The sequence below is a fragment of the Vitis vinifera genome, chromosome 7 (genome assembly GCF_030704535.1).
Source record: "Vitis vinifera cultivar Pinot Noir 40024 chromosome 7, ASM3070453v1".
NCBI lineage: Eukaryota > Viridiplantae > Streptophyta > Magnoliopsida > Vitales > Vitaceae > Vitis > Vitis vinifera.
The window spans coordinates 26,259,639-26,276,375 of record NC_081811.1 but is presented as its reverse complement, the minus strand read 5'-3'; the positions used below and the strand labels follow the sequence as shown (position 1 = coordinate 26,276,375).

The window sequence follows — 16,737 nt, the reverse complement described above, 5'->3', positions numbered from 1 at the left end:
CATTATCTGAATATTACATTCCATATGTAATTTATTTCCATTCTTAATCTCTTGTCACCCTACTGCAATGTTAGGTAGGTTTCAATCCTTAATCAGATTTCATTTTTCTTAAGTGCCTAATTCAATTCATTATGAAAACTTTCAAAATGAAATTTTAGAAATGATTCAACTCTTATAGAATTCTCATTTGAATTCCTAAATCCCTTCAAAAAATTTCCAAATCCTCTACCCTTCAAATTTCTTCGCTTTTGGACTGATCATGGTCTTGGGTCTGAGATTAGATTAGATAAAGTTGGATTATGGTCTGCTTGAGGCCTAACGACAACTAAATTAGGGTTACAACTTTGATGTGGCTGCTGCAAAGTTAACAACTGGAATTGAAAATCAGGTGAGAAAGGTGTTCAAAATGAAAGGACAATAATTGAGCAAATGGAGAACGTGAGGGTCTTCTGAGGGTGGAAAGGACTGGTTGGGTCTGATTGTTCCCAGGACGTCCCAATCTCTAAAGGACTCAGTCGACTCAAACTCATTCCAATTGGCTTCATCTGACAGCTCTACCTCCTATGGCAGTCCCATGTTTCCTACTGTAGATTTTCCAGGATTTGTACTCCTTTCTGCTTCATCTTAAAACGGCAACCCTTCTGATACATGGCTGTTCAAAGTTTTCTACCGAGGCAGTCTTGTTATTTCTTGACTGGTGTTGCTAATAATCTTGCCTTTTGGGAATTTACGAAGATAACTATGTTGTCTCTAACACAACCAAACTTTAACGAACCCTTAATCCAAACTTACCAGGGTCGGCTTCATAAGTTCTTTTCCACCATCCATCTCCAAGCCTCTAGCTGAATTAAGCCAAAATCCACTGTCATCCCCTGCAACCAGATTTTTATCTGTTGCCTCCATAGATGTTTTGGTCAACCACTTGTGCTTTTCAACCTGAACCAAACCACTTGATCTCTATACTGGTGGTTTCATAAATCTTCGTTGCACAGGGCTGATCCATCTTAAACAACTTCCTCTCATTTTGTTCTAGTCAGTGCAACATGTATCTTTAATTTTATTTTTGCATGTGTTGGATGTTGAAACCCGAATCAATTTTTTTTTTTTTTTGTGCATGTGTTTGAATGACAAGTTTGTTTTTATTATATTTTAACTCTCTTATAATTTAGAATTTCCTTAAAAAAAAAAAAATTGAAGTGTGATTGCAATCAATTGAGAGGAAATGGGTTTCCCTTCACTTTTGTAACTTTTTTTTTCCTTGGATTGAATAATAGATTTTTGAGTGTCTTGCACTCCGCGTGTATATTGCCAAACCATTTTAAAAATCTCTTTTCTTTACTTCTGCTCCTCAGTTTGATTTATTAACAAGATGCACTAATTCAACAGTCATTCTGCGGCTGCTCATCAATCTTAACATTCTCATTGACACTGCACAAAAAAAAAAAAAAAAAGGGAAAAGAAAAGAAATGAAAAAATTTGCGCCCACCATTGAACTGAACCCACAGCCACAAGGTTAAGAGCCTTGAGCCCTACCCCTACTGAGCACTGCAAGTGCAATGCGACATTTTGACATGGTATCTTCACAGTTCGGTGGGTACGTGGGGGCATTGGATCCAAAAACTGGCCTACTCATCCTCCACGCCATTTTCGTCCCTGCTGTTCCACTGCTTTGTCTTGGTTTTACTGAATTCTAAGCATAAATAAGTAAATTTTCTGCTGAACAGGTATTGGAAAATTGCAAATGACATCTTATTATTCCTACCTGGCCTGCCAGAGACCGTCTCTGTAATTTGCAGGAAGTAGGAGATGGTCACTGGGCCATAAGACGGTTTGACTGGATGATTACAACTACGTTGTATGCATCTTTATGCATTAGTGGCCATAATGTTTCGTGAAGAAGAAAAAAGAAAGGCTTTTTTCCAACTGGTCTCGTACTGACCCTCCATAGATGTGTTCGGAATAGTCGTCCGAATAGTGAATCATCAATCTAATTTTTGGGCACCAGACCAGATAGCCCCCAGTAAGCAGGCCATTGTTTTCAAGTATTGGATTATTTACTTGAAATCAATGGCAAGTTTGAAGAAACGAAAAGCAAGAGCTGAGTCGTACCAAAACATCCTATCCTACTGACTCCAAGATTCCAAGTGTCTTTTAGGAGCGCCCCATGTGTTGCAGCGTCAGTACTGCGGAAGAGCAGATGCAATCTTTCTTCAACATCAGTCATCAACATCATACTCTTTTTATGCTTCCCAGGAAAAGTTAAATCGTTTTTTTGCACCCCCACATGCAGAATGGGGACACCTCCTTGTGGCCTTGCTCAGCATGGCTATAAGCCTATAAGGCTATTGAATCTGTTCACTGTCTGTGGCTGAAACTTTCTCGCGGTTCCTTGGCAGTTTGCAAGGTCTAAGGAGACAGTACTGCACTGAGGTGACAAATCGCAGATTGGAAAGTGGCCGGGATGACGAGTTTAGTACTCATGCCTACTTATAGGTTTTCTGTCTTCTTTATATCATATCCCATCTCAGCATGAAAATTATTGCTCATTGTGGACCTTGTAATACACTCAAAAAAAATTTCTCCCTTGTCCCTTTTATCCTTGGATTTTCTTCATTCATGATCCTCTCTATCAACCTTTTGATTCTGAGATTTTCCCTTGCAGCCTTGGCAGCATTGCAATCTGGCTTCTAAGAATCTTATTATGAAAAAGATTAGGCAAAATCTGAAGTTTCCTCTTCATGTGGTAAAATGGTATTTCAAAGACACTATCAAATGATCGGAGCCAGCTCTTGTCTGTCTAATGCATACAACTTTTTCTACTGTTGGGTGATTCTATGTGAACGAGCACGTTCATCCCACTTGATGTGTTCTCCTTATAAGGTGAAGATATCCTTTTCATGCTTAAAGTGTCCTTTTCGCTGTTGGGTTATTTTTTTTTTTCTGAATTTTAGCAAACAGGATTGTTTTCTTGTCCGGTTCAGTCATTTATATAATTTACTGACCCAAATGATCTATAAAGATGCAATGTTTATTATTTTTTTTGAAAATGTGTTTCATTATGAGACTAAATATATAAATATTCATCACGGGACTAAATAAATTCACGTATCTGAGTTAGGAATCAAATCTAATACCATTTATAATGATTCATACTTAATCGTGTAGATATTACTCATTTTAAATACGATTGAACCTCATAATTTTAAAACATATTTATAAAATTAAAACGAGTTTGATACATGATATCACATTCAATGTGAAAAAAAGTAAATCTATTTTTTTTTAATATAAAGTTAAATTCCTCATATATAAAAAGTTAAGTACAAAAAGTGAATTTATATATTTGAAAAATGTTATCAATGTAAATGCAAAATAGGCGGGAGAAAATGGCATCAAATAATATATATTTTTTAAATGATATTGAAAAAAAGACAAAAATAAAACGCCAAAGGGTACTACCCCAACGTTTGGGTACGGAGGATTAGCTGGGTAGTCTGGCTTTGGGGACCCGAAAAGAGTTATGTATTGCATTATTTGGTTTTGAGGACCCTATGTGAATTGGACCGCACATGAAATCAGGGATTGAGATCAGTGATGCATTTTCTCCCCAATGACCAATCCACATTAGGAACGGGACCCTTAAAGCCACTTGGTTGTGAATAGACTCCGATTGTGGTAGTCCATTGATGGCTACAGGTGCAGCTCTTTTCATGACTTTTAGGAGCATCATTTATTGAAGAGCAAATCCTCCTCAACTGTATAGTCTTAAAGCTAACCCCGACCTCCTCCGCTTGCTATCTTTATAAAGGGTAGTTGTGGCAGGGACACAGTCCCAGCTCTCCCAAAATGCCCTGTCATTTACCCATTTTCCGTTTCCAATGAAAAAGAAAACACAATGTAGAACTAGATTGGATAATCTTTCCTTAACAAGTAATTTCACATTCTTAAAATGGTTTTTTTTTTTAATAATCTCGACCCTATAAAAATGTCATTTTCTTGATTAACAGGTGCATTATTATTATTTTATAAATTTAATTTTTTTTTTCCAATTTCTAGAATTGAAAATGATTTTAAGAGAAATGAAGATGGGTATACTTGTGGTTGTGGATGGGAATATTTTACATTTTCCCTACATGGAGGCTTGCTCTCATTGGTGAATTAATAGTAACCACTCAAAGGCAACTGCCTCATCCATTCAAATCAACTCCCTAAATCTATACCACATGTCGTATAAACTACATCTTCACACTTACATTTACCCATTTCCCTACCAATAATTCCCATAATGCCACTGTGTTCCAATCCTTAATGTGAAGATGACCACCTCCTACCCCTGCAGGGTGGCTTCTCTGAGAAAACAGGGAAGACCCAAATGCGGAAATTCACCAAAGATGATCATTGTGTGCAAATGCTGAACAGGGATAGTTCAATTATTACAGAAATGAGAGCTTGAGCTTGTACTCTCATAGGTACTCATCCACTTCATTTGCCATTGAAAATAGAAAAGAAGAAAAGGGGAAAAGGAAAAAAGGAAAAAGAAAGAAAGAAAGAAAGAAAGAGAGAATACAAGGAAACAAAAGGAGCAAAGGAGATGACACATGCACATTGAGTTTTTGCTTCCCCACAAGCTTTTTTGGAGGAACTGGGTCTGAGTTTCAATCTATCTCTACTTTCTCCTCATCGTCCACTCTGTAATGGAGACATGATCATGATAAAGATTCCTCAACCTTTACCATGGTGGATCTTCAGCAGGAGGGTATTGCACCTACCACTGTTAATATGTCTTCTAAGAAGAAGGAACTTCTTTCCACAGCCATGAAGAGAACAAGTGAATGGTTTGCGTTCCCTATCTCTCCTTTTTCTTTCTTTCTTTCTTTCTTTCTTTCTTTCTTCAGCTCTTTTTTAATTGTATATTGACTGTTTGTTCTTGGAAAAGAATTTAAATGGGAATAGTGAAGATGGTTCTTTGAATATCTACAGGATTTTCTCCCAAGAGATTCCCAGCGATGTCACTGTGCATGCTGGAGAAGTTTCCTTTTCATTGCACAAGGTATAACTCAATCTCTGCTCTTATTTTTCAATTTCAACTTAACTACCATAACTCTACTCCTTAGATGGCATAACAAATTGTCATGATTCATGTTCATGAGGTGGGTGGCCATTTGCCTAGTCTTTAATTTCAAATAACAAAGTGCCTTAAAGAATCCTTAATAGTAAGAGCACTTATCACTTGAAGCATTAGTCCTAACTGCTTGGGCAGCTCAATTGCATCTTCACATTTGTTGTTTGCATTTTTCCTTCCTGAATAAAACTGCATGAAGGAGTAGAATGGAATTGTGATTCTGATCATGGGTTGAATCTAATATTTCATTCATTGCCTAATTCACTTTCAGTTTCCACTAGTTTCAAAGTGTGGGTACATAAGGAAATTGGTATCAGAGTCTAGCGATGCTGATCTTTCTGTGATAGAAGTGCATGATGTTCCGGGTGGGGCAGAAGCATTCGAACTTGCAGCAAAGTTTTGTTATGGAATAAATTTTGAGATAAGCACAGAAAACATAGCTATGCTTCGATGTGTGGCAGAGTATCTGGAGATGACAGAGGATTATTCTGTGGGAAACCTAGTGGGAAGAGCAGAGGCTTACTTGAATGAAGTGGCACTTAAGAGCCTTGCAGGAGCAGTTACCATTTTGCATCTGTCTGAAGCTCTCCTCCCAATGGCTGAGAAAGTAAAAGTGGTGAGCCGATGTATAGATGCAATAGCATATATAGCCTGCAAGGAAAGCCAATTTAGTATGTCAGGTAGGGTGGAGAGTGGGACTGATCTTCTCAATTCTTCATTAGTATCTCACCCAAAGCACATTGTAGATTGGTGGGCTGAAGATTTAATTGTTCTTAGAATCGACATCTTCCAAAGGGTTCTAATTGCAATGATGGCCAGAGGGTTTAAACAATATGCACTTGGTCCAATACTCATGCTATATGCACAAAAATCCCTTCGAGGTTTGGTGAGATCCCACCCCATAAGCTCTTTCAATTATATGGTTTATGACTTTTTCTGTTCAAGTACTGACTATTTTCTTTTTGTTGCAGGAAGTATTTGGAAAGGGGAGGAAGAAAATTGAACCAAAGCAAGAACATGAAAAACGGGTTATTTTAGAGACAATAGTGAGTCTTCTACCAAGAGAGAAGAATGCCATGTCAGTTAGCTTTCTTTCTATGCTGCTTCGTGCTGCAATATATCTTGAGACAACGGTTGCTTGCCGGCTTGATTTAGAGAAGAGGATGGGCTTGCAACTAGGACAAGCTGTCTTAGATGATCTCTTGATTCCTTCGTTTTCCTTTACCGGGGACTTGTTGTTTGATGTAGACACCGTTCAGAGAATTATGATGAACTATCTTGAGTGTGAAACTAATGGAAACCCTTTCAGTTACAAAGCAGATGAGGAATATGTTTCTCCTCCTCCAAGTGACCTGGAGCGGGTGGGGAAGCTCATGGAGAGCTATCTTGCTGAAATAGCCTCAGACCGGAACTTAAATGTTTCAAAGTTCATCAGTCTTGCTGAACTACTCCCAGAACAATCCAGGGTGAAAGAGGATGGGATGTATAGAGCCATAGACATCTACTTAAAGGTGCACTCTCATGTGTGATTCTGTTTATTTCTATTTATTTTTTTATCTAATGCATCTGCTCTTATCACATGACTTTTTAACATAACCATTTCTATTTTAGAAAATATGTTCCTAATTTCCTTGTACAGCTTCTTTTAGCATTTTGAGCACTTTCATCCATGCTTTCCTTGGCATTTTCTATTGTTGCTTTACTGATGAAGGGTTCGAGTCTCAGTGGAATTTGAACATCATGATACTTCTTGTCTTAATTTCTGGCCATTTCAATATCTGAATATTTTGTCTTTTGATGGTTGGAATCTACTTTAGGATAAAGTGTCTATGTATCTTTCAGAATTTTGGATTATTTATTTTTTGGTAATTGGAACTGCTGAAACATAAACCCCATGAGATGGATCTTTCAAAGAAATTGTCTTTTTGATCCACCACCTCTTTCTCTTGATAATCCACAGGCTCATCCTTCTTTAAGTGATATGGAGAAAAAGAAGGTCTGCAGCTTGATGGATTGCCAGAAGCTATCTCGAGAGGCCTGTGCTCATGCTGCTCAGAATGATAGGCTACCGGTTCAAACTGTGGTTCAAGTGCTTTACTATGAGCAACAACGCCTGCGAGATGTTATGAATGGCAGCCTCATGGGTGGGGAATCCCCTGCTATTCCACCCAAATCGAATCTATTCTCCAATGATCTCCACCCAGTTTCAGATGAGCTCTTGAGCTTAAGAAGGGAAAATGAGGATCTCAAACTAGAGCTCATGAAAATGAAAATGAGATTGAAAGAAATTGAGAAATCAGCCGTTCCATCAGGAGTTCCAACTTCACTTCCATCAGCATATTCATCAATACTTCAATCTGCAGCGAGCAGTCCAAGAAACACCCCGCCATCTGCTGATAAACCTCCTTTGCCTCGAAAATCATTTATGAACTCGGTGTCAAAAAGACTTGGGCGCCTTTACCCCTTTGTGCGTGCTGATGGAGTAGCTCCTGATGGCAAAGCTCGGACGAAACCCAGCAGAGACAGGCGGCATTCAATATCTTGAAATGCTGGTTATCTCTCAGGTCTTTATAGTGCTTTGTGAAGAATATATCATCTTTGTTTCATTGTCTCTGAAAGATTGAGAAGACTACTAGTTGGCGTATGTTTTTTGTTTCCTCCCTCTTCCTTGTGTGATATTCTTGTAAATTATATTCCTTTTAAGGTATATAAATTCAAAGGCTGGTGAATAAACAAAGTGACATAACTGAGGATATCATCACCTGGACTGTGATCATTCTCCTTGTATCAAGGACTGGTAGATTTTTGGGTCTACTCTACCAAACTGAAATGGAACTTTATGTGCCGCTGAGTTCATTATTGAAGCAAAATACTATTGAGTGGTTGAGAGAAGGAAAAGAGATTGAGAGCTTACAAATGTTGGTTGAAACAGTTCCAAGGTTCGATTTAGCCTTCGTTCTCTTTTCTTCCATTTTCCAAACAGAGCGAGCAAAAACTCTCATTGATGTTTATTCTCATATTATTATTCTCATTTTAGAGCTTTTTTGCTGTTGCTTCACACAGGAGTAATAACTACACTCATCCAAGTTCTGCAGTTGGGTCTAATCCATTGTCTCAGATTACTGTAAAACTAGGAGTAATCCAGAGCTAAAAGAGCGAGCTTGGATTACGAGGGTGCAGGGCCTGATATACCAGTCAGTGGGGTCTTTATGCGAATTATTGAAGCCTTTAGGATAAATAGCTTTTGGAAAAGTAAGAATAGCTCAAAGGACAGGCTAGCAGAAGTGCACGTTGATGTCTGAGGCCATTCATCATGGAACCTAAAAGATGATGCTTTCAGAATAGATATGTTTTGGCAAGGATTTTTAACTTGATAAGTTGGCAATAATTTAGGGCAGGCATCATTGAAGTTTTGTTTACAGGGGAGGTCTTGTTTATTTGACAGGGGAATCTAGTGTTGATCTGGTGGCAGACAGGCAAAGAATAGGCTCTTCTACTTCTTGTTGGTGGGGAAAAGCTTTCAAGTGGTGGGTGGAAAATAAAGAAACAATGAAGATAACAAGAAGTCTTAAAAGTCAAGACCAATTATATTTCTTTTGAGGAAGTTAAACGGCTTCAATCACAGATTCCCCTTCCCCTGGCTGCTTCGGCCTACATATAACTGTAAATCTGTTCACTTGGTACAATGAAATCCCAGTTATCAGGAAGATATGACGGAAATCTAAGATGAAATTCTGTCTCCATGAGTACAACCAGTGTAGCATAACAGCCATCATTTGACTTGAGGCTCCTTTGGCTTTTCTTAGGAAGTTGAGATGGAAGTCTTTTCCTTAATGGCTGCTGCAAGTTATACCAGTAGTGAGATGGTTTACTTAATCCATAAACAACTGTATGGATGAATGCTTCTACCCATTACTGGACAAAAATGATGGTGAACAGCTTGATTAGCTTTTAGAAATGTGGTCAAACTTTAGGAACTTGTTTCTTTCAAACCAAGTTAATCCTTCAGGAAATAGTGCTGCAGATGTGCAGAAAGGATACCTAAAGATTTAAGCAAACATGACATCTAGGTTTAATCAACTCAAGGGGAACATAAATCTAGAGCTTATTTTAACTTGTTCTCCAACGTGGGCCAATGAGGGACTAAAGGAGATTGTAGGCGCTATTATTTTGAGATAAGTACAGACATTTTTGTCCCTAAAGTCAAACCTAGCATTTTCCATGGTTTGGGCTAATGATGATGATGATGTACAGAGATGAGGGAGATTGAAAAGATTAATGGAATATTAGATCACTTTGTAAATTTGTAATGGGATTGGGTAAGCCATGGAAATGATAATATCTACACAAGACTCCATCACCCATTACAACAGAAACTAGAAAGAAAATTCCACACAAACATTGATCAATCATAGAATTTATCCATGGGGAAAAGTCTAAAATCTTATCATACCAACTCAAGAAGATTTTTCAAGTCATGTTCAGACTCAAAACTTGGACTATCCAAGGAGGCTGATTTAGTCTCTCTTGTCTTAGTTGTTCATCCACATGAAAACCGTTTTTTCGTCCACTTTGGAAACCCGGCTTCATGTCAGGTACATTAAAGAGCCCCCAGTCATGGCCGTTTGATTCCTCTTTTGTTGTATCTATCCTCTTAGGTGTCCTTGAATTTGTCCTCTTCATATGGCTGGATCCAGTGGAAGAAGAAGAAAAGCTTGGTCCAGAATCTGAAGTTAGTGGTGTCTCAGCTTTCTTCCTCCGGCTGTAACTCACTGGCCCCAGTGTCAGCTCTAACTTGCTCTCATCCACAATTTCTAGCACTCCATCGCCATCCAATTCCGCATTGTACTCTTCTGCAGGCTGTTCCAAGTCAAGCTTCATCCGTGGCTTTTCTTGGTGGTTGATCTGATTCATACTAATATCATTCGAGTTCAACCTCTCTTGGCTCTGTCCATTAGACCCACTGACTTCAATGTTTTTCATTAGTTTCTTCTGCCTGTGGTACAGACGATGAAGTTCATGTACCTGCAACATTATTCTGGAGCTCAGAATCATTGCCCCTAGAGGCATGAGCTCTGGCAAGTAAAAAGGGAAAGGAAAAGTACCTGCTCTTTGAATGTTTGTTCATGCTTTAACATAGCCATCTTCATGTACTCCCTATCGTATGGATTGAGAAGCTTCTCCATTGAAACTCTACCCACCCCCTGCACAGTTCTCGGAAATGGTCCTATTCCAAGAGAAACTTTTACCATAAAATCTGAATTCTTCCTCAATTTCCCGAGACCCCCCTTTTCAGTCAGGAAAAGGAAAAAACCAGCTCACATCACTCGATACCTGTGGAATGAAAAAATATTACAAACATCAGAACAAAGAATGTAATTGATTGATAATGGCTTCTTCGTTCACGGACAAAAATAGATAAGTGACGAGAGCATCCATATAACTGATGAGTTTGAACACTATTAAACATGGATGATGACTCCAACTTCCTTCTTTTTGTTTCTTTTTCTTTTATTCACCCATTAATTTTAGGCCACAATAATAGTTTCCCAGACTAAATATCCTTCTGGGTCAGTGGCTAAGCATTTCCCTCCCCCCCCCCCCCCCCCCCCCCCTGCCCCTGATAATTTCAAATACTGTCAAATGTGATGCACGATATCCAGTGATACTAGAAGCCTCATTCAAATGAATGAAAATATTCCTTTTTTCTACTTATGGCGTCTGAAATCTGTCCTCTGTTATTTCTGTTTTTGTGATAACCAGACCTAAAGATCCAAGAAATGACCTCCTTTCAGCTATGTTTCATTATCATCAATATGATAATTCTATCCTTTTTGTTGTACTTGTGTGTAAGGTACCATGGAACTGAAAAATTCAAATCGTTTTTCTCGACACCCGACAAGGAATTGAACCTAGCGTTTTCAATTTTTAACTCCCCAGCTCTCCAAAATTAAATCCAGAGGGTTCTAAGAATTCAAAAATTACAACTGGGAATTTCTGAGTTGCAGGCTCAGTATGGAAAATAATTTTCCATAGATCATGTCTGTATACTAGAACCCATAATTTAGAAAAGAAAATTGCTATCATTGCTGACGGATAATCAAACAAAAGAAAAAGAAAAAGAAGGAACACTTCCTCTTAAGATCATCTTGGTAGTACCCAGAAGATTATAAAAACAAAAATTCGTCAGTATGAATCTGATTGTTGTAGTAATCAGAAAAAAGAAAGGAAGACTCAACTGGTTTCCTGTAACCAAACTATATAGCTTTTCCTACATATTCCCCAGCCTCATACACCAAAGGTGGTAAAGAAAGATAAGATTGAGTCTTCTGACCTGTAAGAGTCTGATGACCCGAGGGAGATCACAACTTTGCGTTGATTTGGAGAAGAAGTGGGAAGAAAAAAAAAAAGGAACACTGGGAGAAAAAGCTAGGAAATAGCTCCTCCTACATCTCAGCTTCAACCAAACCTTTGTTTGATAGAGAAAGACCCTCCCTCACGTTCTTCATCAGTACTATATACTGCAAAAGGATAAGAAACAGAAAATTTTAAAAATAAAAAATAAAAAATAAAAAATAAATTAAAAAAATGAAACTGAAGAAGAATTTAAGATTCTCTTTTTTCACACAGAAACCAAAGGGCTGTTGCATTTGGGGTTTGAGGCATGCCAAACAAATCCCAGTGCCTCAGCCAATGCGATTCAAGTTTTGTGAAAGAGATGCCTCAGACAGCTCCAGCAATACAGATAATATTTAAAGTAGAATATAATAACATACCTACATATTTTATACAGTTAGTTCAGGATCACAGGACCTTACAATGCTCCAGACAATCAACAAATATAACAGCTTAGCCTGCTGAGGTGAATCACATGCACCCAAGAATTCTATATAAGCAGTACAGTTGCATCTATAATATAAATTATGAAGCATTAATCTGGGCTATGGAGTGTAAGGTGGCATCACCTGGCCCGCCGACAGTTTGATCTCAACCGTACGTTAAGTGGGTACCTCTTAACTAGTCCAAAACTGTGACTGACCACAGGATCTTGAATCCAACAGTGTAGGAGAGCTCTAATTTTTAATATGGGGGAGGATAAGGGATGATGATCATGGCCGTTGATTGCCCATGTGAAATCAATCTGAATGTGGAATGGCCCTACAAAAATGTACCCAGTTCAAACTGTGTATGAACACAGATTTAAATGGCATATATATATATATGGATAGATCTGAAGTTGGTTTGTCTTTGTTATGTTGTTGTAGCTGTACTGACAGATTGGAAGAGGAAGATCCAAGGCTAAGAAAATGCAGATGGATGGATTTGGTATTTAAATAATTTTCGGAATAAAATAAAACGCCAAAATGAAGTCATGTCTGCTCGTAGTTATCAAGAAAGTATGATCACATGCATGTTGGGCTAATGCGGATAGAGAGAGAGAGAGAGAGGAATAGAACAGTAAAAGAAGCCTGGAGAGAGAGAAGGGAGGACATGGAAGCACGCGTTGCCGGAGAGAGAAGGTGCAGCCGTATGGGGCGGTGGGTCCATTGGGTTTGCTGAAAAGGCTGAGCCACGGGCTTGCTCTGTTGGGTCTGGTCCCACAGTAAATAATAATAATGAGTGTTCGAGAAATGAAACCAGTAGGAAATGGGAATTATTATGGGTACTTTAAAAAATTTCATTGTTTTTAACAGTACGGTGGCCATGGATGGCTGGTACACCCATTTCTTTTTTTCTTCATCTCTGTACCAGAATTTCAAAACATGACTCATTGGGGAATCTGCGCTCTGCCTTGTCGGTGTTGGGTGGATCTTTCAACTTTCAAGTGAGCCATCCCACCCAAAAAATACTAGTCAAGATCATCATTATACGTTTGTAAAGAGCCATAAGTGCCAGATACATATGTCACACTGATTGTCCATGGGGGCATCGACCATCCTCCTCCTGCAAAAGCCCACAATCCTTTTAAGATTCTGTTTGTTTCCCTTCAAATTTATTTCCACATTTCTTCATTTATGTTACATCAAACTAACAATCTTCCTCCATCTATACTTCTTTTTTTGAAGTGTATCTTTCTACACCACTTTCTCATACTTTGTTGGTTAATTAACATCCCTCTTTGCTGACTTCCTCATTCATTGAGCCAAAGCTGTTAGCCATAAAATATTGGGAGTCTGAGATCTGGAAACATATCCACGACTTGATATTTGATTCATTTCCCCAATTTGTATCTGTGCTCTGTGTCAATCTAGAGACAAAATATTCTCAATCCAACAAAGAATAGCACATATAGCTGGCTAGGCCATCATTGTCATTGCGTATAACTCCCAAAGCCCATTGTTGCATATCATGTATTTTTCAAGCTTGTACCACAATCTTGTCTCCACTAAGCCTCTAGAACTCAGTCTCACTACCATTTTTATAATCATCTTAGCCAGAAACATGCAGCAGAATGACATGCGCTGTTGGAGAATATCAACTAATTAATCAATCTTGTTTTAAATTTCCACCCAAATGCATTTCCATGGAATCCAAATTTTGTTTTTATGGAAGCCCAAGAACATCAAGTATATACTTGGCATCTTTTTTTGGACCAATGATCTCTTGCCTCTTCATGGATCAGCAAGAAAGTCCTGCCACTGCATCCGGGGTATATCAGATATCTTCTTTTCATCCATTGTGTACTGCCATTGCCCCCTCAATTCCCCTTTTGGCTTCTTTCCCCACATTTTCATCCTTTATTATTATTATTATTTTTCTTAACCTTATTCATTGAGAGGAAGTGGGTAAAAGGGAATCCACATGTTGTTGATTATTTGTTTTTTTTCAAAAAATAAAAAAAAAATGGAATTCTTACAGCTCATTGGATCATGAGTTAGAGCAAGCGACGTGGACATGTCATGAATTAAATTATACAGGAATCAAAGACCATTTGTTTCTGTGAATTGTTTTTTTCCCTTGTCATGATCACGGGACAAATCATGGAACTAGTGACAGGGATTAACTAATAATTAATTTCAATAAACTAATCCTAGATAATTCAAACTAATAGTGATGATGAACTCTGGTGGAATCTCAAATCCAAGTAATGTCATATAGTTAGTGGTGGAACACGTGGTGCTTCCTTCCTCCCAGTTAATTTTCCCATTTCTAGACCTTGTCCATCTTTTCAATGGCTATGACTATCTGCACATCTTTTTATTTAATAACATATGATTTCAATTTCTTTTCTCCAAACTACTCCCATTCTCCACTCAGAAGTTGCAGTCAATTCCAAACATCTTGGTTACAACATGATTTTCTTGTGCCCAACAATGTGCCACAAGACTTTTTTCTGGAGTTTTTTTTCTTTTTTCCTTAGTTTAATTTGGTCAAAAATGCACCACTGCGTCTCTTTGGATTATTGTTATAAGTTAAGCTACCTAACTCCACTGTCGATGATGCCATCAGTATTCTTTTCATAACCCTCTGCTTAGTGTTTTTAGTGCTAGACTCAGTTGTAGAAGGTGAGGTTCTTGTCTATGATATTGTTAGAATGTAAAAAACATCTTGATAAAATTTATAATGCATTTTAAAACAATAAAATAAAATAAAATTGTCGTATCTTTATTCATATAGACGTGTTTTAATGTTATGACAATTTATTAGACTAATATTTATATAATTTAAAACCAATCGTTACACTTGATTCCCGTATGACGTACCCTTTAATAAACTAAATTGATAGATCAATTGGTGAAATAGGGGGTCTCTTCAATCGTCAGCCAAATTAAAATAGATGTATTAGAAGAAGCGTCTTAGAAAAGGTGCACCCCATCTACATTTAAAAAAATACAAGTATTGGACAAAGAGGGAAGAAAAAAAGCAAAGGTTATGGCTTTGTTAATTGGAAGTTGTAACAGTGACGTGGAAGAACAAAAATCAAACATTTTCCTTCATATATGTATGTATATATTTTTAAAGTTGTAAAGAGTGGTGGAAAAGTTTGTAGACAGTTGATTTCCATCCCCTAGTGAGATGGTAACTGGGAGGAGTAGGACTCCAACATGGTCCATTAGAAAAATCTAGGGAAAGTGCCCCACCAATATCCTTATCAACTCAGAACTAAGAAAGAGATTATAAGGATGACTACGTCACAGTCATATTATATATATATCGTACACGCCTCGTGGTAGCACCATCATCTCTTTGGACACTACCCCTTTCCCACAATGTGGTCTCAATTTTCTCTCCGCCTTTTTTCCATTCAGATATTATTAGTTGGATCCTTGTCTCCATCTCCCCATTTTGCCTTTCGCATCTTCTTTCTCTAGCCACACATTTTCTCTGCTCTTTTTTTTTTCTCCTTTTTTTTAGTCATATCATATCTGCTTCTTGCCCACACTTCCCATTCTAGATTTCCAGATTAGAAGGTGGGTCATTGGTCTTTCATATCCGAAGATTTTGAAATGAAGGCTTTGGTTGGAGATCTCTTGGGCCCTAGACCATTCGACTGTTCAAATCTGAGAAATTCAATGAAGCTTTGGATGTTGATTTTTGGAACTCTGGTCGTCATGGGGCTCTATTTTAATATGGGGTTGGTTCCAATGTTTGTTAGAAAGTTGGTATAAGTCTAGTCTCCATCATTTTTTTGAGAACCAAAGTGGAGGTCAAACAATGAGATTAGTAAATTTCCTTTCCTTTTACGGGTTAAGAAACAAAGATGGTAAAACATTTGGATCGTATGTCTTCCATGTGTATCATATGACTACTTTTAATGATGTGGAGAAAGATTTTCGTTGAATCTTGGGAGAGACGTGATACCTTTTATGTCGGATTCACTCTCCACGTGTTTCTTCTCCTAGGATTTTTTTTTTTTCCCCGCCTTTAAAACTCCGTTTTGGTAAGATCTTATTAAGGAGTTTTTAACTCCTTTATGAGAAACAATAGCCCAATAAATTAAATTTAGGGCTTGGCCGGCCCATGAAACATTGGATGCTGGGCTTAAGTTAGAAAGACTTTCCAGAGGGTAAATGGACAAAACACAATAAATGGGCCAATGGGTATGGACCCATTGGAAAACAAAGGGGAGAGAAAAAAAAAAAAGGCAGAGACATGGGTGGTGTAGTTTGGCCCTGTTGAGGCAATCTCACCGGTGGGCTCTAGGGTGGGTACTGGCAAGACACGTGGGGTGACTGAAGATTCCGCCTATTCTTCTAGACTGTTCCCATCAGTGTGAGGAAAATTGGGATTGGCCTAGTCCAAGAGGCTCTTGTAATCTTGTGGTGATTGTTGGACTGGGTTGGGTGTGGGCCAAACTACAAAATATTTTTCAATATCCAAAGTCTCCATCGGCCATTTATCACACTCTCCCCATAAGTCCATCTCTGAACCCACCACTACTTTTCTCCTTTGATTCTCTTCCCTACCAAGAAAATTCCAGGGATCATTGTCCCAACATTTCTCTTCATATATTTGTATTTAGTTCCTATTGCTTTGTATCTTTATCCCATTAACCATTTGATAAATTCCGATCTGATATCTTGAAATTTTCCAACTATGCATTCTCTTATACTTTTTCTTGTCGATAAGAAAAAGTTACCCACTTATTTACTTACATTGAACTGCATGGAAAG

The 16,737-nt window shown here is 38.1% G+C and overlaps 2 protein-coding genes across 6 annotated transcripts; one reads left to right on the top strand and one right to left on the bottom strand.

Moving 5' to 3' along the window:
- The first annotated feature begins 4,322 nt into the window (after window positions 1-4,322).
- On the top strand, window positions 4,323-7,992 carry LOC100244116 (BTB/POZ domain-containing protein SR1IP1). The gene is made up of 5 exons (XM_002284206.5): window positions 4,323-4,835; window positions 4,981-5,050; window positions 5,394-6,008; window positions 6,094-6,633; window positions 7,083-7,992. The coding sequence occupies exons 1-5, from the start codon at window positions 4,735-4,737 to the stop codon at window positions 7,665-7,667; spliced, it is 1,911 nt and encodes a 636-aa protein (XP_002284242.2). The 5' UTR covers window positions 4,323-4,734; the 3' UTR covers window positions 7,668-7,992.
- Window positions 7,993-9,397: 1,405 nt separating this feature from the next.
- Window positions 9,398-12,313, bottom strand: LOC100262963 (uncharacterized). Of its 5 annotated transcripts, XM_010654423.3 has the most exons (5): window positions 12,088-12,313; window positions 11,899-11,976; window positions 11,457-11,643; window positions 10,228-10,456; window positions 9,398-10,147 (listed from the first exon to the last, which is right to left on the bottom strand). In XM_010654423.3, the coding sequence occupies exons 4-5, from the start codon at window positions 10,372-10,374 to the stop codon at window positions 9,593-9,595; spliced, it is 702 nt and encodes a 233-aa protein (XP_010652725.1). In that variant the 5' UTR covers window positions 10,375-10,456; window positions 11,457-11,643; window positions 11,899-11,976; window positions 12,088-12,313; the 3' UTR covers window positions 9,398-9,592. The 5 variants fall into 5 exon arrangements, with proteins under 5 accessions (XP_010652725.1, XP_010652729.1, XP_010652726.1 ...); XM_010654427.3 differs by lacking the exon at window positions 12,088-12,313 and having other exon boundaries at window positions 11,362-11,643; window positions 11,899-12,022; XM_010654424.3 differs by lacking the exon at window positions 12,088-12,313 and having other exon boundaries at window positions 11,903-12,019.
- Window positions 12,314-16,737: the final 4,424 nt, after the last annotated feature.

What these genes read in the sequence shown, in the direction of transcription:
- LOC100244116 (XM_002284206.5), top strand. Translation starts at nt 4,735, where the DNA reads ATGGTGGATCTTCAGCAGGAGGGTATTGCACCTACCACTGTTAATATG. An exon ending in ATGAAGAGAACAAGTGAATG is followed by an intron (nt 4,836 to 4,980) that starts GTTTGCGTTCCC and finishes GAATATCTACAG; the next exon opens with GATTTTCTCCCAAGAGATTC. An exon ending in AAAAATCCCTTCGAGGTTTG is followed by an intron (nt 6,009 to 6,093) that starts GTGAGATCCCAC and finishes TTTTTGTTGCAG; the next exon opens with GAAGTATTTGGAAAGGGGAG.
- LOC100262963 (XM_010654423.3), bottom strand. Translation starts at nt 10,374, where the DNA reads ATGGTAAAAGTTTCTCTTGGAATAGGACCATTTCCGAGAACTGTGCAG. An exon ending in AACAAACATTCAAAGAGCAG is followed by an intron (nt 10,148 to 10,227) that starts GTACTTTTCCTT and finishes ATAATGTTGCAG; the next exon opens with GTACATGAACTTCATCGTCT.